This window comes from Falco rusticolus, chromosome Z (assembly GCF_015220075.1).
Source record: "Falco rusticolus isolate bFalRus1 chromosome Z, bFalRus1.pri, whole genome shotgun sequence".
Taxonomy (NCBI): domain Eukaryota; kingdom Metazoa; phylum Chordata; class Aves; order Falconiformes; family Falconidae; genus Falco; species Falco rusticolus.
The window spans coordinates 69,376,521-69,402,871 of NC_051210.1; the positions used below are offsets into that span (position 1 = coordinate 69,376,521).

The following is a 26,351-nucleotide window of genomic DNA, read 5'->3' on the forward strand; positions in this document are numbered from 1 at the left end:
GCTCCTCGGGTGGGTGTTAAAACAGGGACAACCCCCCCGTCCCCTCCCTCCGCTGCGCAGCCTTTGGGGGCCGTTCCCCCCCCGCGCAGTCCCGCCTCGCCGCCAGGAACCGCACCTCCCCGGGCGCCGCTGGGCCGAGCCGGCCCCCCCCGCGCACCGCAATGGTTTAACCGCGGGGGGGGCCGGGAAGGTATTTAAGTGCCGGGTTCGCTTCCGGGTTTCGGTGCGGGCGAGCGCTGTGTGGTTGCTCCTCCCCTGCCGGCGCAGCGGCGCGGCCCGGCCCGGGCAGGCACTATGCGCAGGCTCGGTCCTTGGCGCAAGATGGCGGCGGCGGATAAACAGAAGCACGAGCACGGGCGGGTGAAGATCGGCCACTACATCCTAGGCGACACGCTGGGCGTCGGCACCTTCGGCAAAGTCAAAGGTGAGCGGCGGGGAGCGGCTCCGCCGCCCGCCCCGCGGAGCAGAGCGGCGCGGCCCGAGCGGGGCGGGGGGGCTGCGGCGAGCGGCGCGGCCCGAGCGGGGCGGGGGGGCTGCGGCGAGCGGCACGGCCCGAGCGGGGCGGCGGGGTTCCCCTCACTGGGGCCGGGCGGCCGCCGAGGTCCGGCCAGGAGGGCGTGCGGGGCCCCGGGGCGCGGGCCGTGCGTGTCCGGGGTCCCGCTGCCCCGGCGCGGGCTCGGCGCCGCTCCGCCTCCCGCCCGGAGTGCTGCGGCGGGCCGAGCTGCGCGGGGGCGGCGCCGCTCCCGCCGGGCCGGGTGAGTCACCGGGCTGCGGCGGCGCTGGCGGTGCGGGGCGGCGTGGGCGGAGGGCCGGGGAGGGCTGCAGGCCGGGCGGGGGCCCGGCGGCGGCGCTTCTTGGGGCAGTTAGCGGGGGCCCGGCGGCGGCGGGAACGGCTGTCTCGTCTGTGTTTACGGAAATAATCGGTGGAAACTAATGATGCTGCATTTATTGAAAGTAGTGCCCAGTACGTGAGGGAAGAGGGGAGTCCTGAGCCGCCCGTACGTTGCGTTTTGCCGCACAAGTACTGGCACTTGCTGCCCTGGTAAAGAAGGCAAGATTTCTTTCTCTATAAAGAGAGAAATAAGCATAAAAAGATGAGCCTGGAATTGTTGGATTAACTGGCAACACAGCTGATGCACGGACATGCAAAGACTTTATGTGAAATGTAGTTGATCCAGTGGTTATCAAAGGTTTTTTTTCAGCTGAGGCTTTAAAAATATTTCCTAGTAGGAGTGCAGGCACTATGCTGCAAACTTGAAGCCTAGTAGAAATGAAATAGAAACTAAACTTTCCCTTGATGCCCGCCACCTGTGGGAAAACTGCATTAGCTTAGACTGCTCCTGCTGTGGTGTTTGTGAGAATTGTTCAAATATTGGGGAATGCAAATTGAAAACATTCTTTAACAAATAAGTTGGTCTAGATTCAGGTTGTATTATTCATAAGGTTTTTTATGGTTAACTTAATGAATTGCTTATGGTTATAACGAGTAAAAAACCCTGGCTAATCCTGTTGTGTCTAATGTGCTGGCTGGCTTTTAACATGATTCTTTTTTTTTCAGCATAGATGTTCCTTTTGTATGTTTTCTACCCAAGCTCTTTCAACTATTGGTATGTCCTGAAGAAATTACTGATGTATAGAAAATCGGAGTATATTAATCTCTAACAACATTTGGAAAAGTAGTGGAAAATATTTTGCGAGTAAAGCCCTTTGAGTCTCCTTTTTTCAAGGCAGGCTTATAAATTGCCACCCCCAGCCACAGTGGGGAGCAGTGAACCTCACTGGCAGCTGCCATACCAGTCTTTTCCTTGGGAATTTAGCACCTCTGTAAACAGAGAGATGAGATAGGGCAGAAAATGGCATTAGATTCTCTTTCCTCCGGGAGAGACTAATGGTTGAGGGGAGGAGTCAAAGGCATGCTGCCGTTTTTTTTTTTGCCTGCCAGTGCACTGCACAAAGCTAAGGCTGGCATACCTGTTAATGTTCCAGTGTGCTCTTAAATTTCAAAGTGCTGTTGTACTACTACTGCTGTTCTTATCTGTATTGGCAAAAATGTGTCTGAAGATTAAACCTTGGAAAGATGATCAAAATTTGTGGAGCTACTGTTGTAATTTTAGTATATTATTGGACTTTGCTACTATTAATATTTCATGAAATACACTTAGCTTGAAACACTTAACTGAAAAAAAAGTTGCCATTTTTATTATTGCTCTATTTCCTTAATACCCCTCTGTCTTCCTTATTTGATTGATGTTAGATGTTCTTTTAGGCTGCTTTGCAACTGCTGACTATGTGAAGAGTACACATGTGCATATCTGAACATATTTTTTCTTAAGGATGGGGGAGAAATCACCTGGTGGTGAAATGCAGCATCATTCTGCATACAGAATACCTTAAGTGGCTTGAGAATATATTTAGGATTCAGAAGCAAGTGTTAGTGGTCATGGACTAATACTTGGTTTCCTTATACATACTGGTTTAAGGTTTGGGTTTTTTTCTCCTGCCCCTCCATGATGCACTTTGTCTTGCTTTAGCTGTACTTAATAAAGTATTCTATCTATATTGCACTAGTTTTCTTCCTGAGCATGTATTTCCTTTATTTACTACCAGACAATCTGTGATTGTTTTCTGGTAATCATCATTATTTTCCTTCTCTGTTGACTGATAAGATTTTGTCAGTTGACAGTCAGTTGGTCAAGACAATGATGAAAGACCCAGAAATGGACAGAGAAGATCAGTTTGCTATCTGATGTTGTGCAGCAATATGCCATTGCACAACATTAACTCCTGGGGTCTTTTTGTTGAAAACATTTCTTTAGCTCGTACTTTTAAAGACTGCTTTCATCTGAGCCTGGGGTTGGCTGTTTGATGTATTACTGAAATGTTTCATTAAGCATGATGTATGCTTGTTAAGCTTTTTTTTTCTACAAACTTAATTACAGGTACTTATATTTCATAGGAGTGTTGTGTTTACTCGGGATGGCCTCATAGTCAGTTTTCTTTGCAACTGAAGACATGCTGAACAGAAACAGTTGAGAAGTCACTGCTGCTTTGAGATTCTTGTCACTGTCTTGGAAATCTTGATGTTATGCATAGTCATCGTGAAGCTTGAAGACAATTGGTATTATCAGAGATTAAAGAAGTATAGGGAAATACTAGGTCTGTAAAGTTAACTTTCTGCAGTGATGCTTTTGAAGGACTGAGACCTGGTTGAGGATTAGGGTGACTAACATAAATATATTTTGATTAGTTGCAATTTGTGAGACTTTCCTTTTACAGGTAAAACTTCTGTCAAGGGATGATACAAAGTAGCTTTCTGAAAGATAACAATGGCTGCTTACTTTTCTACATGCTGTTACCCTATGAGGTCTTGCTTTCAGTTCTGTCTTCATGCTAAATTCAAAAGTAGTCAGCAGTCTTACCAGTTCATGTCTGCTGTTTTACTGGTAACAGATACCTTGAACCGTTTCCAAGAAGACTATTTTATTTCCTGAAGTAGGCGGCTACTGGAAACTCATATCTTTAAAAGCTAGGTTTGTTATAATTTAAATTGAATTTAAAAAGGAAGGCAAAAATTGCTGAAGAAAATGGTGATTTAATTTGAAATGTTTTAAGCTAAGTGAACAGGCTTTTTAGGACCTGCACAAAACTACAGTATGTTTTCATTACAAGAGTTTATTCAAAGTTGGCAAACACAGTTGAAGCAAAAAATGATGTTTTCTTCCAGTCAATGAATAAAATCAAGGCTTAGGCACAGTCTTGAAGGTTGTGACAGCTAGAATTGGTTTCAGTCAGCTGCAAGTTTTGTTAAATTGTTAGGTGAAAAATGCATTTTCAAGAACCTCTTATGTGCCTTGTATATTGAACATAAATTGTTATAGCAAATAAATTGCTTTCTAATGTTTTTCTGAGTTCTAATGAAAGTCCAGTTTTCATCTAGACTGACAAATCAGAAATGAAACAAATTGGCTGATAAATGAGACTTCATAACACAGTGCATGTCAGAACTGAATATTTATACCCTAAGCTGTAGAATTGCTGAAATATGTATGCTACTTACTAAATTAAACACCTTCTTAAATCTACTTTGTAGAGCAAAGGAAGATGTGAATTCATGTATTCATGAAGATGCAAATTCAGTTCCATCTGAGTGAGGAAAGAATGAGGAAAAACTTCCTTACTTTGAGGGTGACAGAGTGCTGGAACAGGCTGCCCAGAGAGATTGTGAAGTCTTCTCTGGAGACATTCAAAACCCACCTGCATGCAACTGCAGCCTGCTCTAGGTGAACCTGTGTTAGTGGGAGGATGGCTATATGATTTCCAGAGGTCCCTTCCAACCCCAACCATTCTGTCTGACTGATTTTTTTTGGGTAGCTTCTAAGCTACTTTTTTTGCTTACTAACAAAAATTAATGTTAAATTTTAACTTACTGATTAAGATTTTGTCAAATACTTCTGGCTTACTTCAGTTCACATTATTGATAGGCAAAGGCTGTAATTCAAATGGAAAAGTTGGTTTTCTAATGCTTTGTGTTAATGATTCATTGCTCCTTAGGGTTTGAACATAGGTAGTATAATTTGTTGGGTACCTTTAAAAGTTCAATCACATTTGAACAGGGGAGAACAAGGGGAATGTGATTGCTTTAATTGTAGATCTGGTTGAAAGAAAGTAATTCTTATAGGTGATGTTACCGAAATCTCAGAATGAAGAACTTATCGACACCAATGTGATGTAGATAAGCAGACACTTCTTTATTAATGGCCAGGTGCGTGAGCGAGTCCTCTCACGATCAACACACGCCAGGTCCCAAAATCAGATTCCATATATAAAACTTGTTCATACATATTCATTAAATATTCATACATAATCATAATATTTCCTGTAAATCATTAACATACTCTCCTCCTATATCTGATTCTGCGCAGTAAAGCTTAGAAAGGTCTAGAAATGGGTCTAGGGTATGATTTGGGTAGGTGGTATATGAGTCGGTGGTCGCGATCTCCCCCTGCCGGAATTACCTTTTACTAAAGTTCACAATTTCTTGGCAGGTAACTACAAGCTGTTCCAGTCAACTCTCCCCGGTTTCCATTAATCTCATATTCTGACATTTCAATACACCTCTACATACAGAAGACTGGTCAAATACAAAAAACCTTTCAAACCCTGAAGTTATTACCTAAGTTTTAACAATGGTTCTAGACCCTTCTAGCCTTGGTACAGGATGTACAGAAGATCTCATAACAGCTTTTACTGTGCGGCTATAAGTTTCATTTAAAATTTTTCTTATCCTTCTATATTTTCATTTTATTAAATGATTTAATAAAATCAATCAATCTTAACTTATTAACAAATCAATAACAATGTGATTGTACAGTTCTAGGTAATCACCTACCAATGCTTTGTGGTCTGTCTAAAACTTGTGATGGATGTGTGCTTTGTCAGGCATTCATTGGCAGTGCAAATGTGCCTATCCAGTGTTTTGGTTATTGTGGCCATTTTTAGGTAATGGCCCTTCTGAGTAAGGGGATGTGTTTTTTGACTGTGCAGTTGGAGCCTTTCTGTATTCTCAGGTACAAAAGGCATTTCAATGCCACATTGTGATCCTTCAGTCTTGGGTAATCCACTGTTTAGTTTGCTCCCTACAGGAACTTGGATCAGCTGCTTTATTTTACACAGTGGCTTTTTTTTTGTTTTAAGAATAATCATCTTGTTATCTCTGTCTGCTTAGAATTTCTTCTCACTTGCATTGGTTTTTAGCTCAATACAGAGGCAAAAGGCAGCAGTAAAGTCTTGTGTTGGGAATGAGATTTAAAGATTGGTAGGTGATTGCTAATTCTATCCAAATTATCTATTGGATGCAGAAGGATTTTTGTGCATCACTGGTGTTTATCACAGCTTTCCATGGATATGTTTAAATAAAGCTTGAAGCAGGTCTTAAATTCTCAAGTGTGGGGAGGCACCCAGGTGAGTATTGTGTTTGGTACATGTCTGTCTGGTGTCCATTCAAGTGGGCAAGGATGAACCATTTGGGTGTCCCTGGAGTCTGGTTTATCTTCAAAAAGTAAGAATTAGTGTGGCAAATGAAAGTAATGTAAGGTATGGTTTGCTATGCAACGGAAACCAATGCAGATACCGAAACCTTCTAGTGGAAAAGATACTTATCTTCTGTGGTTTATCTGTGATCCAGTGTTGGGTTTAAGAAGAATATCCTTAGCAACTTTGCAGCTATTTCCAAGAGCATCTGCAAAGTTAAAGACTTTAAAAAGTGTAACTGTCTAAGAAGTATTTTATACTTTTGTGTTCTACTGAAAGAAATTGAAACTCCTGGAAGTAGGAAAGAAGCTGACAGATGTATGAGGTTGTGTGTTTGCATTACTTCTTGTGGTTATGATTGGATTTTATTTTGTGCATTTCCTATAGCTTTTGCCACTTGTTTAATAAAACTGATGTTTACTGCACAAACTGCGGAGCTTGCATAGGGTCACACTGCTCCAAGGACAGACAAATAATGTTCAAGTAAACTGATAAGATACTTTTAGTGGTGAGTCAGTGTAATTGCTGAAACAGGCATCTTGAGGGAAGGATAGCATGATTTCTTGAAGAGTGATCCTTGCCCTTGCATGTAAAGTAGAAGAGCTGCAGGTAAACATGTCTGAGTGGGTTACCAAGTAAGCCAAAACCACAGGGAGAGAAAATGGTTTCCCTAATTAGCAAGGGTGACAGTGCTTTGAGTTATTTATTGTTTGTTTGCAATAGTGCAAAAAAGTATTCATCCTACAAAACTTCTGAGGGCCAAGTTTAAGGTTTTTCTTAAATACCCCATTCATCTTGCAATGATAGACTTGTGGGAGAAATTGGAGTAGGGCAGGAGAAATGACATGCCATCTGATTTTTTTCAACGTCCCCACAGATAATGGGGATATGTGGAATGCTAACAACTTGTTTTTCTTGGCTAAAGTTGAAATGGGGAAATTAATGTCTTTACAGAGCAATTGAAAACCCTGGCTAAATACTTCTTTTTTCCTTGCAGTTGGCAAACATGAGTTAACTGGGCATAAAGTTGCGGTGAAGATCCTGAATCGACAGAAGATTCGCAGCCTTGATGTTGTAGGAAAAATCCGCAGGGAGATTCAGAACCTCAAACTCTTCAGGCATCCTCATATCATTAAACTGTAAGTTTTGCTTTCTATAATCAAACATAATTAAGCAATAATCTTTTTGCTCTTGCTGATGTGAAACGTTTAAAAGGCAATACTGCTAGCAGTGTCTTGTCAGGAAAGTAACCAGCTTCCAAGTATGCAGTCAGTATCCTATGTGTTTTCACAAAACTGATCGTCCCTACAGGCCAGAGAGCTACAGATAATATAAAAGGTAATGACATGATAGATACTTCTAGTAGCATCCCTTTTAGGTTTTAGCTGCTATGTCAGTTTTCTTTTTCTGGTTTTATTTGATCCTTTTTCTGCTTTGAAAATGAGTTATTAAGAACAAGGTTGTAAAGTGCATTTCTGTAGTCAGTTTATTATGTTTTCTTATTTGAAAAACATGTTTCTGACTGTATAGAAGCATGGATTTAACTTTTGGATTGAAAGGGTTAAAATACTATTTCTCTAGTAGTCTTAGCTGTGATATTTAAGTACATGAGGTACTTTGAACCAAGGTATTAGAGAGAAAATTGGTAAAGGTAAAGCATCTTGGACTATAAGATTTTAGGTAAAACTAACTTTGAAGATCTCATGTAAATAACTGCCTCAGAGTATGGAGGTTATTGAAGTGTTACACTATAATACTAAGCTGCTAAAATAGTTGCACACATAATCATTTGTGTGTGAACACATTTTGAGTCTGAACTCATTGCTGTCAGTGTAGTTCAAGAATAGTTTGTCTCAGTAAGCTGAAGCATGTCTATCTTCCCCTTTCTGTGGGAATCAGTGTTTTGAAGAACATTGCGGTTCTGTAGTGTATGTGTGATTTCAGTTGTTTATTACAGTTTGGATATTTGCAGGCGTAAGTGTACTGTCTTGAAACATTCTTTCTTTGCTACTTCCTGTCTTCTCAATATAATATCTGAATTTTGGCTGAAGTGTTACCAGTGTTCATTTTCTTGTTCCATTAAAGATTACTTCTGGCTGCTGTAAGCTGTTTTTATTTTTTCCCCTTTTAGGTAAGGAGGATATGTAGGACAAAATCAGAATCTCTTAAATGGGGAGTTTGGCAATAAACTAGTTATACCAAACCTTTGAAGTTTTGAAATAATTCTAACTCTAAAGTATCAGTACTTAGACCTAAATTTTTCATTAGTATTTTTCTCTGAAATATTATGTTCATGATTAAGAGTATTTTTTTTCTGGTCTTGAAATACACTTTATGGCAAGTCAGGTTTTTGCATGTTAAGGTTGCAAAGTGTGTATTTTTGAGACACTGGCAAAGTTCTTCTGAATTCTTTTGTCACTGCACCAAGCTGTCTGTGCAGCAGCACTGCAGATAGTTTTATAGAAATCATTTGGACTAAGCTTAGTTCTTTGAAAGTACAGTGACTAATATTCCTGGCATGGAAAACAAATTTCCTGCTAGCCTTGGCAATGATAACATCACATAGTCAAAGGAGAGGAGATAGCTTCTGAAAAGTATTGTCATTTCAGTAGCTGTAAATTGGCTGAAAAAAACTTTAAAGAATACTTTTATCTGACTCTTCTGCACAACTTTAGTTTTAACTCAATGTAACTAGCATCTTTTACTGTGTAGTCTAACAGGTATCTTCTTTTATCAGGTACCAGGTCATCAGTACACCAACTGATATTTTCATGGTGATGGAATATGTTTCAGGAGGAGAACTGTTTGATTATATCTGTAAAAATGGAAGGGTAAGGAAGCAGTCCAACTCTACAAATAAGTGACTTGTGTTCTGTTACTGCTTTTGCAGCATTCCTGTGTCACCTGACACTGAGGGGACAGACAGGTTTTTCTTTTGGATCCTTGGGCAGGATGGTATAATTAAAGCTTTACTTAACATGGTATTATTAGTGTAGACAGAATTTATGATTAGTGGCACAGGATTTCTACAAGCAGAATCAATGTAGTACACTTTGTAAGTCACATCATACAGAATTTATAGTACAACTTGTCATTTCTAATCACCTAGACACTCTGCATATGTGGTTTGCAGTATCAATATAACAATCACAGTCTAGACCTGAAAAATCATATGAAAGAATGAGCTGCCCACTCAGCCCCTGGAGGAAGCAACAGATGGTGGTGTCGTCCCTGGCCGCCAGAAGTCATGGGTCTCACTGCCTAGCAGCAGTTGTGGTCCAGGTTTCCCACTTCGGACTTGTAACAGTGTGATTTGTATGGACAGTGCTCTGGGTGCAGTTACACTTCTCTGTTCTGTTATGGGGTTGGGGCTGGCTGGATGCCTGGGACCTTGAAGGCTGGTAAGGAAGGGCTTAATCAAGCCTGGTGCTCACGAGTCTTGAGGCCGATAGGGATGATAAGAAATCCCTTTGGTTTGTCTGCTTGGTTCACAAGACCTTCAGGGCCTGATAATGAGGGAAGGGGCATGAATATGTGACTTGCTTAGTCACAGAATCACTACTTGCCTTATAAAATGGCACTAGTTATGCTAACCACACGAGCAGGGGGTACCAGTCGCACTCTGTTAAATGTTTGTTTTTATGTATTCAGCATTAATTTTCCTGTTAGCAATTAAAATATACTTTATGACTGCCTCTTCTGAAAGTAAAAATTGTAATATGTTAACATATTTCAGATCCTTATGTATGACTTGGTCATGGCATTTTTCCTCTAGTGATTACTGGTATGTTAATTTACAGTAACTGGGTATAGACTGGATGGATATGTATCCAGCTGAAGTGGCTGAAAATTATTTCCTCATTATAACCCATTACTGCAAAGCTACCATTGTGCCCTTATTACCCTCTTCTACTAGTGGAATAGCTTCTGTGAAAGCTCTTGAAGTCACTTCTGACAAACCATCTAGATAGCCAGGATGCTTTTAATTAGTTGTTAAAACAAACTGTAATTTTTGGGTTAGGCACAGGTTGGTAGGAAATGCCCAGTTAAGCCTGCTGTTTGGGACTAGCTGCTACTGGCATAAATAGCATCTAAAATGTATCACTTCTGTGCTGCATGTTTGCAGCTTGTCTACTTAAGTCTTACACTGTGCTTAGATGTGGAAGTTTGTTGATACTACGGTAAGACAAAGTTAATGCTTGGGTGCTAGTGTTTCTAGTTACTTAGTATGTAACATCTGTCTAACCAATTTCAAAAGCATTAAAAAATTTCAGTGGCTTTGAGTCTGTGGGTGTGTTGTAGTCATTTTAGAGCTATAGTACTAACAAAATGGTGTAAGCTATGAAGCTTTCTGTTACAAGTTCTGATAATCTGCTGTAAAAAGTATAAAAATGATAAATGATAACTTCAGGTCATGGGAGAATTTTCTTTAATATGAATGAAAACAAAGTTATCTTCCACTGTTTTGTAACTGTTTAAAACCTTTGTCTGTCTTAGCTTGATGAGAAGGAAAGTAGACGTCTGTTCCAGCAAATCCTTTCTGGTGTGGATTACTGCCACAGGCATATGGTGGTGCATAGAGATCTGAAGCCTGAAAATGTGCTGCTTGATGCACACATGAATGCCAAGATAGCTGACTTCGGTAAGCATTGCTGTGTTATATCTGAGTGCATTTCTGGTGTTTAGATCCTGTTAATTACTAGGGAAAATATTTTAATTAAAAGTATACACTTGAATATCCTGTTGGTGGGACACAATACAAAAACCTGAGGAGAATGAATGTAAAGCAAAATGATGTTTTTGCACATGTGTAGAACTTGTTTTCCTCTCAAACTTTTTTTAGGTATTTTTGGTAACTGGGTGAAATTGTGAATGGATTTGTTTGGTTTTGTGTAACAGTTTTCTCTGAAATGCTAAATAGGTTTATCTCCTGACCTTTCTACTTCAAAATTTACTCCTATTGCCTGTTTCACCATCTGTAAAATGTAGATGCTTAGCTCTCTTGGAAGTACAGTGCAAGGGCAATTGATCATATTTAAGAACTACATTGCTGTAGTAGAATACACTAGTCCTCCTATTAAACTACTCTAAAATCACTTCAAAAACTCCAAATATGTGATTGAGAAATTGGGAATAAAGTAAGAGCAGTTAATCTTGCAAATCATGCTTTTTTTGCTATAAACAATTAAGCTTTCTAATTAGGCAGCTATATACTAGCTGTGAACAGCTGCTAAGAAGACTGGGAGCTAGTTCTTGGAACTATGTGAATCAGGAAAACTTGCCATATAAGCATAGTAAGGTATCCATACTGCTACATCATGATATATCTCTTATAGTGGATAATACCTGCCCTTGTAAATCATTTCGAGGTCTTTGAGGAAAGGTGTTAAGGTAATGCTGAGTATTTTAAGTATATTTTGTAAGTATGGTGTTGCAGTATGTGAGCACTGGGAATCGTATTGATTTCTTGTGTATACAGAATGCTTTGGCTGAAACTGCTTATGTGGTAAAGAAATCAAGTACAGTAACTTATAGAAATGTATTCCTGTAACTTAAGTTTATCAGCAAAGCTGTAGTGTTCAGTTAGTTGTGACTAGTGTATTAAATAAGAGCTTAATAAAAGCTTTCGTGTATTAGAATATGAAAGCTAACCAAGCTGTACTCTTTCATCTCCCACTCCGTTCCCTTTCTCCCATAAAAGGGCATAATTCCATCTCTGAGACGGAGTTCTCTGGCTTATGGTAGTCTTGATCATGCAGCACTGAGGAAACTAGAACATATTATCCACAGCTATTCTTTAAGTGGTAGTTCTTTACTAATATTAGTCTGTACTGAGGGCTGGTGAATGAAGATGGCTTAGTTCTAAAGTACACTTCAGTAATTGCTAATGGAATATCTAAAACCTAACTACTGAAATGCAGTGATTCAGGAACCAGCTGAGCAGTGTGGATGTCTAAATTGTGGTGAAGTCATGTGTACTCCTCAGTCTCCTTACTCTGTATAATAACCTCTTAAAGATTTTTAGGCAATTCTCTGGTATCATCTTCCACTTTTGCATTTCGAAATAAATGTGGTTATTAAGATTTTCTTGTTAATGACCAAAATTGTATCTGGCTGTGCTGCTCCATCTCCCTTAGAGCAACTGTGTTCTGTCATGCCTGTGTCATCCAGATCAGACTGTTTTTTTGTCTTGGAGTGAATGTGTTCTCAAATTTTTCTAGGTCATGTGCAATAATGGATTGGTGTTACTCATCTGGTAAACTAAATGAAAGATTATGTAGCACACTTATATAAAAAAAATCAGTAATTCCAAACAATGTTATTTCTTTACTGAGATAAATATGTTAATTTTCTGATTTGAATTACTAGTTGTTTGTTCTAAGTGGAATATGCAGTGTGAAATAATTTTGCTGTCTGAATTTTTAGTAGTTACGTTTATATACTTTCAGGTCTATCAAATATGATGTCAGATGGAGAATTTTTAAGAACAAGCTGTGGTTCCCCTAACTATGCTGCACCAGAAGTAATTTCAGGAAGGTAGTTTCTTTAATATCGGATGCATGTGTGCATGTATTTCATCCATTTTGCTGCTTGATTCTAAAGGCTGTAAAGCTACTTCAGTGGACAAGCTTGATGCTGAGAAACTGTGGGCTGACCTTTTAATTGTCTTGATAATTTTTCATGAGTACTTAAGGCTTCTGTGACCTAATTTTGCAATACCTCCTGTAAGGTGGAGGTCATTTCTAATGCCCCAAATCCAGTATGTACAGTGGGCCTGAATTGGTTTAAAATCTCACTTACAGCTGGGATCTTGGAAGTAGAGGTATGGCTAGAATTACAGGCAAAAGTCTGGTGTGAAGTTGAGTAGCAGGGAAATAACTGCTGCAGGGTAGATGCTTAATCATAAGGTAACTTTGCCTTTTTTGGAATCTTATGATTGTCAAATCTGCTGCTTTGTTACCCACCCTAATGCTGCCTCTCTTGACTGGAAGCCAAATGTCTTTTTTATTCATGTGACAAGTTCTGCTATATGGACTAGTCAAACTTTTCAGCCTCCCAGATTTGGAGGATAGATGGTGTTGCACAGGTTCCATTATAACAGTGGTAACAATGTACGACATGAGCTTTCTTAGTAGTTGCGAATTTATTTCAGTTTGCCATTGCCTTAAATTGCATTTTTAGGTTATTGTTATACAGTAGAGGAGAAAACTACTACATGCTTGTATCTTATATATTTAAAGAAGGAGGAGGATGCACGGCATACAAATGAAATGGTATAGTACTTGCAGATTAGTTGTCCTAAGTGTATACGCTTTTAATTATTGTGATAGAATGTAAGAAAGTAGAGGAAATAAATATAAACTTAAATGTATTAAACGCAAATTTCTAATGGCTAACTCTTTCCCAGATTATATGCAGGTCCAGAAGTAGATATTTGGAGCAGTGGGGTTATTCTCTATGCTTTGTTATGTGGAACGCTTCCATTTGATGACGATCACGTGCCAACCCTTTTTAAGAAGATATGTGATGGTATCTTTTATACCCCTCAGTACCTGAATCCATTGGTAATTAGTCTTCTGAAGCACATGCTGCAAGTCGATCCAATGAAGAGAGCAACAATCAGAGACATTAGGTAAAACACTAACTGGTGTCTGATCACAAGATGCTGGAATGATAATCTCAGTGCAGATACACAGAACTATTGTTCATATAGCTTGTCCATGTTTTATAGACTGAGATGAAAAATTCAACGTCTGGTGGTTTGGCTTTAGCTCTGATGCTTCTGATTTCCAGTGGCCAATGAAGTGTCTATTGGAGGTCACAGTAGAACAAATTTATACATGACATATAGCAATTCTGAGAAACTGCTGGTTTAAGACTGTTACAGCAAAGCTGTTTAACGGTAGAACAGTTTGCAAAAAATACAATGTATTGACTTCTCTGGGCAAAAAATTCATTGCTGTTAAACCCCACTATTCTGTACTGTGAATGTCTGAAAGGAAGTTATGGCTCCTTAATCTAACTACTGCTTTTATTTGTAATTCTTTGGACTCTGAAGAATCATCTGTTAAGACTGAATATTCCACGTGCAAAATAAAACTTTCTAGCTTCAAAACCTTAGCATGAATTTATGTGTAAGCGATAGTTACCGCATTGAATACTGGTAAGTTAAAGTTTATAGGTACAGATAGCCATTGTAGGCTCCAGATTCAAAGAGGAGAGAGATTCTGGAGAAGGTGACTGCTTTGACAAGTGTGCAGTGGGTTGAATGTAAAAAAATAAAAAATTGGTAGCTGATAGACATTACATTACATAGCAGCTTAGTTATGTTTTCCTGCTTCCTTTATAAGAAGCTCTAAGGAGAGAGCTCTGATACACTTCCTAACTTAAAACCATAAAAGAAGCATTTTTACTAAGGTAGTAAGTCTGCAGTGTTCATGTTCTTTCAGTAGGACAAAGCCAGTGGTACAGTCATCTCTTGCTACTTTTATTACCATGGAAAGTACTTCCTTGCAGAAATAGGAGCACTGTGAGAACTAAGCATTGTAAACCATCGTGGATAGGAACTTAGTCAGTCAAGTATGTCTGGAAGAGAAGTGGTGTGAAAAAGATGTTGAAAAAGGTTGGTTACAGAGCATGGTTGGTTTTTGAATCCTAAACAGTTCTGTTCTATTAGCCATAAGACATGTCACCTTATAGTTTAAAGGACAAACTGAGCTGGATTAAATACCCTAATTCTTCTAGAGAGGTGCATGTATACATGCAAGGGGAGGGGCCCACTGCCATGAATGGTAACAAAATATTCCTCTGGGTTCGGTCATCCAGCTAGGTATGTGCTTTCTAGTGGTACAGGAGAAGCTTTTTCTGCTTCTGAATTAATTGGTTGCTTCTGATGAAAGTCTGTTTTACTCAACTCATTTGTGCTGAGATATGTTCTTAGGCTCACACTGACTAGAGCTTGGTCCATCGTACTGATTTTGCCTGGGATAGCATTTATTTTCTTCATAGTAGCTTGTATAGGGCTGTGTTCTGGATTTGCGCTGGGAACAGTGTTGATAACATGTGGATGCTTGTTACTTCTGAGAATAGCTTACACAGTGTGAAGGCCTTTTCTGTTCCTCACGCCACCCCACCAACAAGTAGGCTGGGGTTGCACGAGAAGTTGGGATGGGATATGGCTGGGACAGCTGACCCCAACTGACCAAAGGGATTCCATGCTGTATGGCATTATGCTCACTCAGCAATAAAACTGGGAGGGAGGTTGGCGAGGTAGGCTGCTGCTCATGGTCATGCTGATGGCAGGGCATCAGTCAATTGGTGGTGAGCAATTGCTGTAGTTTGCACCACTTGTCTGTCTTGGGTTTTATTTTCCCTCTTTTTTTTTCTTCTCCTTACAAACCTTTTTTAAAAAATGCTTTCTAATTTTCAAACTTAACCCACGTTTTTCTCACTTTTGCTCTTCCTATTCTGCCCCTTATTCCACTGGGGAGGAGTGAGGGAGTGGCTGTGTGGTGCTTAATTGCTGGCTGGTGTTAAATGGTAACAGGCCTTTTTGGTGCCCAATGTGAGGCTCGAAGGGTTTGATAACATATTTGACCACAGCATATTAGATGGAATTTAGAATTATTACCTGTTAACAGTTGCTGCTCACAATATTGATTTATCTGTTCTCAATACTAGTTTCTGATCTGTGCCATGTTCCCTTTTTTGCTGTATGTGTTAAAGACTGGTTTTTGGCTTTTGCAGTTTCCTGCGCTCTGTAGTGCTTTAGTAATGTTTTGGTTGGGAGAGTTGTTACTAAAATGGAGTGCTTTAGCTTAATCTGGTAGTTGGGGTCTGTAGTGAAGCTGTTAATGTACCTTGGGTACCATCTCATAGGGACAATTAACTACACTTCTTTGTTCAAGACAGTTTTTTTTGTGGAGGAAATACAGAATGGCATCTTCACCTTCTGTAATGTTTTATCCCTTGATAGAATAGCTCTTCAGTGTCTTGAACATCCTTTGGTAATCAAAATACTTCTACTGGTATTTCTTAAGAATATTGATTGAGCTTTTTCTGAGGTTAACAAGCTATTTAGGAATATCATGAGGCCCGACAGCAGTGTGGTTAAGGATGGCAAGGCATTTGGGAGAATGTGGGCAGATACCTAGAAAGTTTGTCACCTCCAATAGTCTGGGACTTCACACACAAACAAGTGGGGTCCTGATAAAGTGATACAATATTTGAAAAAGATGCCCTGGCTATTCCAAAGAGTCACTGCACTGTGCTGGAGCCTGGCCTGCGCCTACTGAACACTATTAAGCACTCTCGAGGAAAAGAGAAGGCCTTTGGATCTGAAAATACACCAACAGGCTGTGACTAGGCCAGAGACACAGCCTTCAACTGTGTAAGTTGCTCCTATAATTAAAAAGAAACACTCAAAGTGGAAGTCAACTCATTTCATAAGGGATGAAAAAGCTTCTCCTAGGAGGAGCAGGAGAGAGAATCAGAAGAGGCAGCCTGTTCTGCAGCAGAGCAGACAGAAAACACTCAATCCCTATGCCTGAGTGAGCTGCAAGTTAAGGAAAAAATATTTCAGACCTCAACTAGGAAAGCAAATTCTCAGCTAGTTACTCTGATGCTGAGATACTGGGACCAGTAGTCAAGAATTAGCAGGTAAGGAAGCCCAGCAGCTGGAATTCCTCGCTAGAGATAGGGCCATTGATAAAGGGATTGTAAAAGGGGAGTCCTCAGTCTTAGGAGGTGACTCCTGTAGAGGGTCAAGGACCGCTATCTCTTCAAGGAAGATCTTTCATATTCTCTAAGCAAAGGGACCACAACTGAGGGAAGTATCCAGTGTCTGAGGGAATTAGTCATCATGGGGGTGATCTGTAGTGGCCTGCATGACAGCCAGGTATCTCAAGACCTGGATGGAATCTGGTGCACATGGTCCATGTTGCTATAATTGCAACTGATGTCCCATAAGGGCACTGATGTCATATGCCAACACCCTGGTGATAAGCTGGACAGACATAGAGGCAGCAATTGTGGATGGGCTGGCCAGCAAACTGAGAATTCAAAGAGAATCTTGCTTCCTTCATACAGGCCTGTGTCTCAGCTATGGAAAAACCCACAAGTTTCTTTCTCACTTCTGATTTTCCTCAACGTCCTACTGGGGTGAATTGAGTGAGCAGTTGTGTGGTATGTAGTTGCTGTCTGGGGTTAAACCATGACATCCATATAACTGCTCTTAAACCTGTAGCCATCTTTATCCTACAGGCTAGAACGCTTTCAAGATTAGCATCATGCTCTATCCTTTGGCTAGTTAAGCGGCTTAGTCTAGACACACAAAACAATCATTTTTCCTGGTCAGTATTTGCTTCTTTCTGTGTCCTTCCTTTTCTCTCTTACGAATATCAGCTGTTGGGTACCATAGTGAAGAGGTCCAGGTTGACCCCTCTATAGCTTCCCTCAACCCTTTTAAGTCTTGAACAACAGCTAGGGGTGTTTTGAATGAAAAGATAAGCAGCTTGTTGGGGATGGGGAGCATGTGACTTCAGTGTTCAAAAATCTGTGTCCAGACATCTACCAAAAAATTGTTCATCAACATTTCTTAATTGTATTATGTATGTACTTGAGGGTGGACAGCTAAAATGGGTAGTATAAGAATTTCAGTTGAAAGGATCTCAGAACTAACATAGTGGAAGTAAAAAGCATACCATTTATATAAAAAGCTGAGTTACACAGATTTCTGGAGTGCAGGTAGCTGAAAAAGTTACAGAAAGATTTTGTCACCTGCAAAACATCTAGCAAAACCTTGTGAAGGTAATGGTTACTTTTCTTTATGTACTGTTTTGTCTGCTGCACAGAAGGGACTTGGACTGACAAATGTGATTGTTGTACAGATTAAAAAAAAATTAAACATTTAATATTGAAAAGGTTTGGTTTACATATGTAACACTCAGACTTTATTTTTAAATCTAGGGAACATGAATGGTTTAAGCAGGACCTTCCAAAATACTTGTTTCCTGAAGACCCCTCATATAGTTCTACCATGATTGATGATGAAGCCTTAAAAGAAGTGTGTGAGAAATTTGAATGCACTGAAGAGGAAGTGTTAAGTTGTCTGTACAGCCGAAATCACCAGGACCCTTTAGCAGTTGCTTACCACCTCATTATAGATAATAGAAGAATAATGAATGAGGCCAAAGACTTCTACTTGGCTACCAGCCCACCAGATTCTTTTCTTGATGATCACCATCTGTCTCGCCCTCATCCTGAGAGAGTGCCATTTTTAGTAGCTGAAGCACCCCGTCCCCGCCATACTCTTGATGAGCTGAATCCACAGAAATCCAAACACCAAGGTGTAAGAAGAGCAAAGTGGCATTTGGGAATAAGGAGTCAGAGTCGACCAAATGACATCATGGCTGAAGTTTGTCGAGCAATTAAACAACTGGATTATGAATGGAAGGTAAAAGAATAAAGGATCTCTACAGGAGACCAACAGCAGATTTGTTTGAGCTGTGTAGTTACACAGCCTGGAAGTCTCAAACCATGTTCTGTGCTGGAAAATGTCATGTGCTGGTGCAGACTGTTTGTGGCTGCCATGCAAAAAGGGTTTGGGGGGAAGCTAGTCATGCTGACAGGAAAAAAAGTTTTGCTACTGTGTCTAACTTTTCTAATGGGGCTATAGGAATGTTTTTCTGTTGGCTAAAAACCCCCACAACTCTTAACAGGTAAGCCTGAAATCACTTGATAATACCAGTGAGTTGAATTGGCAGGAAAAATATGCAGTGCTTTTCAAGCAGTTCTGGTAACTAACTCAGATCTTTTGTACTAGGTTGTAAATCCATACTATCTACGTGTTCGAAGGAAGAATCCAGTAACAAGTGCATATTCCAAAATGAGTCTACAGTTGTATCAGGTGGATAGCAGGACATACTTACTGGATTTTCGTAGCATTGATGGTATGTGAAGACATTAACATAAGTTAATGGAGTTGTACAGCAAATCATTCTAAATGCAAATGTCTTAATTTTCTTGTTTAGAAGTGAATTGTTGTCCTTAAGTTTAAGCTGATCAAGATCTGTATTAGTGTTTCTTTATTCCTTCCTGGTCAAGTTTCCTGTGATCAGATGGTTAGCTGTTTCATTCTTTAAATAACAGAATTTTAGCTCTATCAACTCCTGAGCTGCTCCATTTTCTGTCTGCATGAGCACTAACACCACTAAGTGCAAAAGGGGACAGGTTTGTGAGGGCTGAGATTTGGATCATCCTAAACTGTCCTTGGAGCCTCACTCCCGAATTTAAACATTGATTTAGATCTTAAGTAAGCATGTAAAAAACACCTCCTAGTGAAGATAAAACTTGGCATCTAGGCATTTAAATTTGACTTGGACTGTTCACTGCTGTACTGAGTCTGGCTGAGATGGAGTTAATTTTCTTCACAGCAGCCCATATGGTGCTGTGTGTTGGATCTGTGACTAAAATTGTGTTGATTACACCAGTGTTCTGGCTGTTGCTGAGCCGTTCTTCCATAGTATCTAGTCTGTCTTTTTCCCCAATCTGTTACACCCAATAAGTGGGCCAGGGATGAGCAGGAAGTTTGGAGGGAATGCAGCCTGGACAGCTGAGCCAAATTGGCTAAAGGGGTATTCTAGCCATATAATGTTAAGTTTAGCAAAGAAACTGAGGGGATGGGCCTTTGGGGAGGGTAGGCTTGAGACTGGCTGGGCATTGGTCTGCTGTGGAGAGGTGGTGGGTGGTTGCCTTTGCATCAATTTCACACACACACACCCTTTTCTTTCTTCCTCCTATTAAACTATCTTTATTTCTGTCCATGAGTTTCCTCACTTTTGCCTTTCCAGTTTCCTTCCCTGCTGTGCTGAGGTATTAGCTGCCAGGCAGTCAACCCACCAATGATACTAGTAGACAAAACTTGAGATAGGAGTTGTATGCTTGCAGTAGCTGAAGTCTTGAAAGCAGTTGGTCTACCCTGTAGAAGGATGGATTTTAGTGACAGTAGCACAGCACACATATCCCAGTTGGGTACCTTTCTGAAAATGGAGGAGCTAATACAGACTGGCCACAGTGCTTGTTGATGGGCATAGTAGATTAAAGCAGAATTGCCCACAGCCAGTGGTGTAGATGACATGCCTAGGAAAAAATGTGACATGGAAAAAGGATTTACTGGAGTGGCTGGATTGCAGTGTAGGGTGGCTAAAGCAGTGCAGTTCTTTCCTCATTCCTTCCAGCAATACAGGTGCTTGCTTGGATCCAGGGGTACGTGATACAGGGGACTAACAGTCACTTTCCTGTACTGACCTGTTACCGAAATCTTGGAATAAAGAATTTATCAACACCAATGTGATGTAGATAAGCAGACACTTCTTCATTGACGGCCGGGTGCATGAGTGAGTCCTCTCACGATCAACGCACACCAAGTTTCAAAATAATGTACCTTATATAGAACTCATTCATACATATTCATTAAGTATTCATGCATAAACATAGTATTTCCCAAAAATCATTAACATACTGCCCTCCCATATCCGATTCTGCACTGTAAAGGTTAGAAAGGTCTGGAAATGAGGTGGTACATGAGTCGGTGGTTTTGATCTCCCCCTGCCGGAATTACCTTTTACTTAAGGTAACTGTTTCTTGGCAGGTAACTAGGAGTTGCTTCACTCGACTGTCCCCAGTTCCCATTAATTCTACATTTTGACGTTTTAGCACATTCTCCTAGGTTACATATAAACAATCATCTTTAATCTTAAGTCTGTTATCTAAGTTCTAAACATTCTTACTAGGTGATTCTGACCAATCCCTTCGGCCTTGGTACGGGGCTGTACAGAGGATTTCATAGTAGCTGTTGGTTGCTATGCAAACACGAATTCCACTAAAACCATATTCCTATTAAAATAACTCCATAAAATCAAATGTGTTTCTATAAAATCAAATGTGGTTAATTCTAACTTATAACAAATCTGTAACAGACACACTGCGGTATAGGATAAATGTCATCCCTGTTGGAGGGGAGATGACAGCTTGGAGCCATGCAGCTGGGGGGGGAGGGCAGCCTGCTGCAGTCCTGGCTTCAACTCTTGAGGGAGTACAACCCCAGGGCATGGATTTGCCATTTCTCTTCCAACAGTGGGGCTGATTTGACTTGACTTTCTCTCCACCACAGTTAACTGTTCTCTGTTCCCTCTTACCAAGCTGTAATTTAAAGTAGCTTTGATGTGAACACAAGAGAGACTGCCTTTTCACTAATTTCTCCTGGAAATAATTTTTCTGGTGCCATGTGGGCGTCAAACTCATGTTCAGAACTTAAAGTAAGAACAGAGATACTTCAGCAAAACATTACTTCTAAGATGAAAGTGTTTCCTCCTCATACTGATGGTAAACTGCAGCTGCTGCAGCCAAAATGTGCAACATACTATGGGGAAAAACTTCCAGAAGTGAAGGATAAATTAATATAGATGCTAACAATTAATGTATCAGGTAATTATAATAAAAATGCAAAAGACAACAAAGTATAAATAACCAAATATAAAGAAAACAAACAGAATAAAAATAAAGTAGATGCTAGCAAAAAGCATCTACAAAATACTTGAACTGTTACTGGTCTCTAACCTTATGATGCTATCCTATTTTCGGTTTACGTAACCTAACTGGAGCTATTATCTGCTGAAGTTAGTTCATGAAAAATATGGCAAGTGCTGGTCTAAACTAGATGTAAATGGTTCTGTAGCACAGTTCAGAGCACAGAAATAATTTGCTTAAGGACACTTGCTTCTGTATTAATAGATTTATAAGCTTTTTATTTTGTGTCAAATATAAACAGCTTTTTCAATCTCTGTGTAGTAATCAAGATTTTTAAAAAACCAAATTGAGAAGTGTGAGAAAGTAAAGATGTTTGCTGTTCATGTAACTGATTTGATACTGGTACCTAACTTTCTTCCTCACTCCCCTTGCCCCCTCAGATGAAATTACTGAAGCGAAGTCTGGGACTGCAACTCCACAGAGATCAGGTTCTGTGAGCAACTATAGATCCTGTCAAAAAGACTCAGATGCTGATGTGCAAGGAAAATCTGCAGATGCATCCCTTACCTCGTCAGTGAGCTCTTCGCTTGACTCTTCTACAGCTGACTTAACTCCAAGACCAGGGAGTCATACAATAGAATTTTTTGAGATGTGTGCAAACCTTATTAAAATACTTGCACAATAATTTTGAAGATGGGCTTATTTCTTTTATAGCAATAAGCATGCCTAAATCATAGTCAGATGCTTCCAATTATAATCAAGTTAAATTAACTATGGCGCTGAAAAACTAGCTGCAGAATGCAATTTGCACAGGGATTGAGATTATTGGCAGTTAATGTATATTATTTTGAAGCTGGAGTGAATTCTGATTATCCATTGTCAAATAGCATAATACAGGTACAGGAAATCACATGCCCTTGGGGCAGAGTTTATAACATTTTACACTGAGTGCACATTAGGCTGCGTATAACTTCTAAGTTAGACAGAGCTTCTTGGTTTTTTCACTGGTAATGCATACATCTGATGCACTGTAAATGTACATTTACTATTTCAGTGACCTAAGTATGACTTGTTGGTCCACCATCTACAGTTGTGACTCAGAACTGTCAAAATCTTCCAACAGTAATGTGTTAAAACTGCTGTGTTTCTTCCCCCTTATTTGACAGTAAATGATAGAGAATCACATGTTACAATGTACTACTTCTAACAGCTGAAAAATTTATTAAATGCATGCAGATCTAACCAGTCAGAAAAGCATGTAGGTGCTCTGTAATGCACCAAGGGTGAAATCCAGTGGGCTGTGAGTCCAAGTGAGTCCACAACAACTGTTAGAAACTTAATGCTGAGAAGACTTGGCACCCCATGAACTGAACAAAATGTTGCTCTGTGAAGGAGAACTGTCAGCAAGCTCCTGATGGTGTAGCAGCATAGCAGGTCCTTGCTGCTATGGCAAGCTGAGAATCCTGTTCCTTAGAAAGACATGGATGTAATTAAAAGCATGGCCTAAGGGCTGTTGTGTGCTATTTCAGAATCTGAAATTGTCAGTTTTTAAAAAATTATGTTGACACTTCGAAACAGCTGTTTAGAACTTGTTACAATATACTATATAGAATTCATTTGCAGTTGAAACTACATATATAGGTTATTTTTCCCTATGCCACCCTTTATAGCAAACTTTGTTTGAATTAATTGTGAAATTAAATAGTCTTAACTTTTCAGTTGAACATTGAAAACTGATCATGACAACTTGAGTGGTAATATTCAAAAAGCTTTCAACAGTAAATTGCAATTACCAGTAATGTAAATCCTTCTGCATTTAATGATTTTTGCAATGTTTCAGGGAGAAAAATGAACCTTATGTTAAAACCACAGCTAGTACTTGCACAAAAACATTCTCTTGCAAACTCTTAGGTAATTAGCTACAGTTCCATTTTCATCTAGCACTAAAACATAAATGATATGTTATAAAATGTTTAGTTTTGCACTCAAGAATTAAGGTTCTCTTCAAAATAAACTTCATTACCTACTCTGAAAGGTTGCTCTCCCAGGGAGAGACTGGAAATCATGGCATTACTATGAACAGTGAAACCTGGACTCTTAAAATATATGGGGATTCTTGCCAATGACTGATACTTCAGCCATGGAAAACTGCTAGCTACAGATGTAAAGTTTAATCCAGGCCAACTGGCTTCAGTCCAGAAGTTCATGTTATGAACATGCATGGAAGCTGAAGAAACATAAAGCTGCTTTAAGCCCCAGAACAGCTATAACTGTGTTCTGAACTGGGCAATTGTGTGGTCTGTCTAGTATGTAGGTACAAGTTACAACTTCAGTTCCTTATCCTCACACACGGTCCCTGTAATGCGAGGTTGTATTACTGCATCTCAAAGTGAAAGATTTTCCTTGCATTAAGCTTTGGGTTTAAACTCCTGAGATTGAGATGTCACATGAGGGACCAGCTGCAAATCCTAGTTTTAAGTCCTGTTTTTAGTCTTGTAAGAATTGGTTCTGATGTGCTGAATAAATTGGTGTGTTCATTTTTGTTACCCTTTTAGTTTGAAATTGTTAAATATTGCACTTGCACAAATGTAACAAACGCACAGGTTTTTTAAATCTAGTAATTCCTCATCTGGAACTGCTTTGGGGTCATTCTTGCATATATTAATCTAAGTATTTTTAAATGGTATCTGCTCCTTGTAATGCTGACCACAAAGGCAAAGTGGTAAGCTGCAAATAGCTTTTAATTTTTATATACTTTTTTGGCCCTCTTGTGCATTAAGACAACCACGATTTTTCCTTTGTCTTGGTATTTGGAGGTTAAAGTAAGTTTCTGGCAGACTTGTACTGTATATGTAGTTTTAAATAAAGTAAACTTTATTGGTATGATAACAGTTTTGATGGCCAAAAGTTTTATGATTGAACTGAGTTTTTTATAGGGTATGGGGGAGGGAGAAAGGGGGACTGACAGCCTAGTTGAACTAAGAACAGATGTCTGTTGTGTGACTTTCCTATGCTTTGTAGATCTTGCTGTTGAAATTGCTTTCTTCACATGTTCGTACTGATCTTGCACACCTTTTTTAGCGTTGTGCTACTATCTGCCAATAGGCTGTGAAACAGAACCTCACTAAGAAAGCTGCCAGGGTTGTAAGGAGGCATTTTATGCAAATAACACATCGGTCAAGTATGTTACTCTGTTTTCCCAAGCTTCCTCCTGTTGGAGTACATCGAATTATCTTGCCTTTGTATTGTAATTTTTTCAGAAACGTGGATGAACCAAATTGTCCATGTGCAATATAACTCACAAGGTAATAGATAACAAAATTCATCTTGGTGGTGCAACATTTAAAAAAAATCATTTGTCTTGATCTAAGTGTTTAATACAAACTTGGAAATAAATTTTATTTTACTGGTTGGTTACCATTGTAAGATATGAAGTCCTGTTAACTAAGATGTGCCTACTTCCTATGTTAGTTTCTTCTGACAACGCTGAATGGCAGAAATGCTTGTTTATAACTGTGTAACTTTTTAAACTTTGAAAAATTAAAACTAAGCAAACGTGGACTACTGAACCATCTTGTTTGAAACTGTGCGTGCTGTCTCCTAGTGTTATGTATGTTAAAAATAACAGACAGGGACTGGTATACTTGTTTTAAAAACAACTGCAATTGCAATTTTAGAGTAGGTAGCAATATGACAACAACAAATGACTGCAGAATTCCCAGCTAGGCAGGCTGGGCCCCGTTTCCCTGTAGATCCCATAAACCCTTTTGCTGCAGAAGGGAGCGCAGTCGCGGGTACAGAAGTCCCCGTTTGCCAGCGGTGACTCCGCTTGCCCCGCACCTTCCACGCACCGTGAGGCGGTTTTTTCTCGGTGCCTGCCTCTCGAACCTGCGAGTAGCTTTGGACCCTGTCGCCTGTCCTACATTTTGCTGCCTTTAGGGAACGCGCCTCCTTTCCGCCCGTGCGCGGTCGCTTGCGGCGCTGCCCGCCCGGAGCCGCCCTGCCCGCGGGGGCTGTTCTCACGACGAGCCGCCGGTGCCGCCGAGCCGTGAGTGACGGGCGGGTGCCGGCCCCGCTCTCCCGTCACCTCGCGGTGCTGCAGCGGCAGCAGCAGGCGGCGACCACGGGCTGGCGGCTGTCACCGGGCCGCGCTGCCGGGAGCGCTTCGCGCCGGGCTTACCCAGAGCCTCACGGCCGCGCCCCTCGCCGAGCAGCGGGGCACAGCGCAGCCGGCCTCAACCCCGCGGCACCCGTTTACCGAGCTGGGCCGGCCTGCGGTGCCCGGGTGCCGGCCGGCCGGTTCGTGCAGGCCGGGCTCCCCGGCACGGCCACCGCCGCAGCGCTCTCCCTCGCGCCCGAGCCGGGAGCCGCTCCCGGGGGAACCACAGTTCCCGGCATGCCCCGCGGCGCCCCGGGCTACCCGGCATGCCCCGCGGCGCCCCGGGCTACCCGGCATGCCCCGCGGCGCCCCGGGCTACCCGGCATGCCCCGCGGCGCCCCGGGCTACCCGGCATGCCCCGCGGCGCCCCGGGCTACCCGGCATGCCCCGCGCGGCCCCCTGCCGCTGCCCTTCCTTTCCCCGGCGGCTGCCGCCCCGCCCTTCCGCTTCCTGCTGGCTGCTGGGTCAAGGGTCGCGCGGGCCTGCCAGCCGGAAGAGAAGCGCCCGGCGGTGAGCGGCAGGTAACAGCCTCCTGCGCGCTGCCTGCGGCCCGGGCCGCGGCGGGGTGTGGGTCGGGGTCGGGGCCAGGGTCTCTCCCGCGGGGAGCCTCGGACGGAGCCGGCGCTGGACGCGG

General features: G+C 41.1%; 1 protein-coding gene across 2 annotated transcripts; it reads left to right on the forward strand.

Annotated features, from left to right (window-relative positions):
• Positions 1-294: 294 nt before the first annotated feature.
• Positions 295-25,127, forward strand: PRKAA1 (protein kinase AMP-activated catalytic subunit alpha 1). 2 transcript variants are annotated; one of them, XM_037373204.1, is made up of 10 exons: positions 337-424; positions 1,559-1,607; positions 7,028-7,169; positions 8,768-8,861; positions 10,528-10,672; positions 12,480-12,567; positions 13,439-13,663; positions 17,998-18,484; positions 18,854-18,980; positions 21,999-22,243. In XM_037373204.1, the coding sequence occupies exons 2-10, from the start codon at positions 1,577-1,579 to the stop codon at positions 22,241-22,243; spliced, it is 1,584 nt and encodes a 527-aa protein (XP_037229101.1). In that variant the 5' UTR covers positions 337-424; positions 1,559-1,576. The 2 variants fall into 2 exon arrangements, with proteins under 2 accessions (XP_037229100.1, XP_037229101.1); XM_037373203.1 differs by lacking the exon at positions 1,559-1,607 and having other exon boundaries at positions 295-424; positions 21,999-25,127.
• The last annotated feature ends 1,224 nt before the right edge of the window (positions 25,128-26,351 follow it).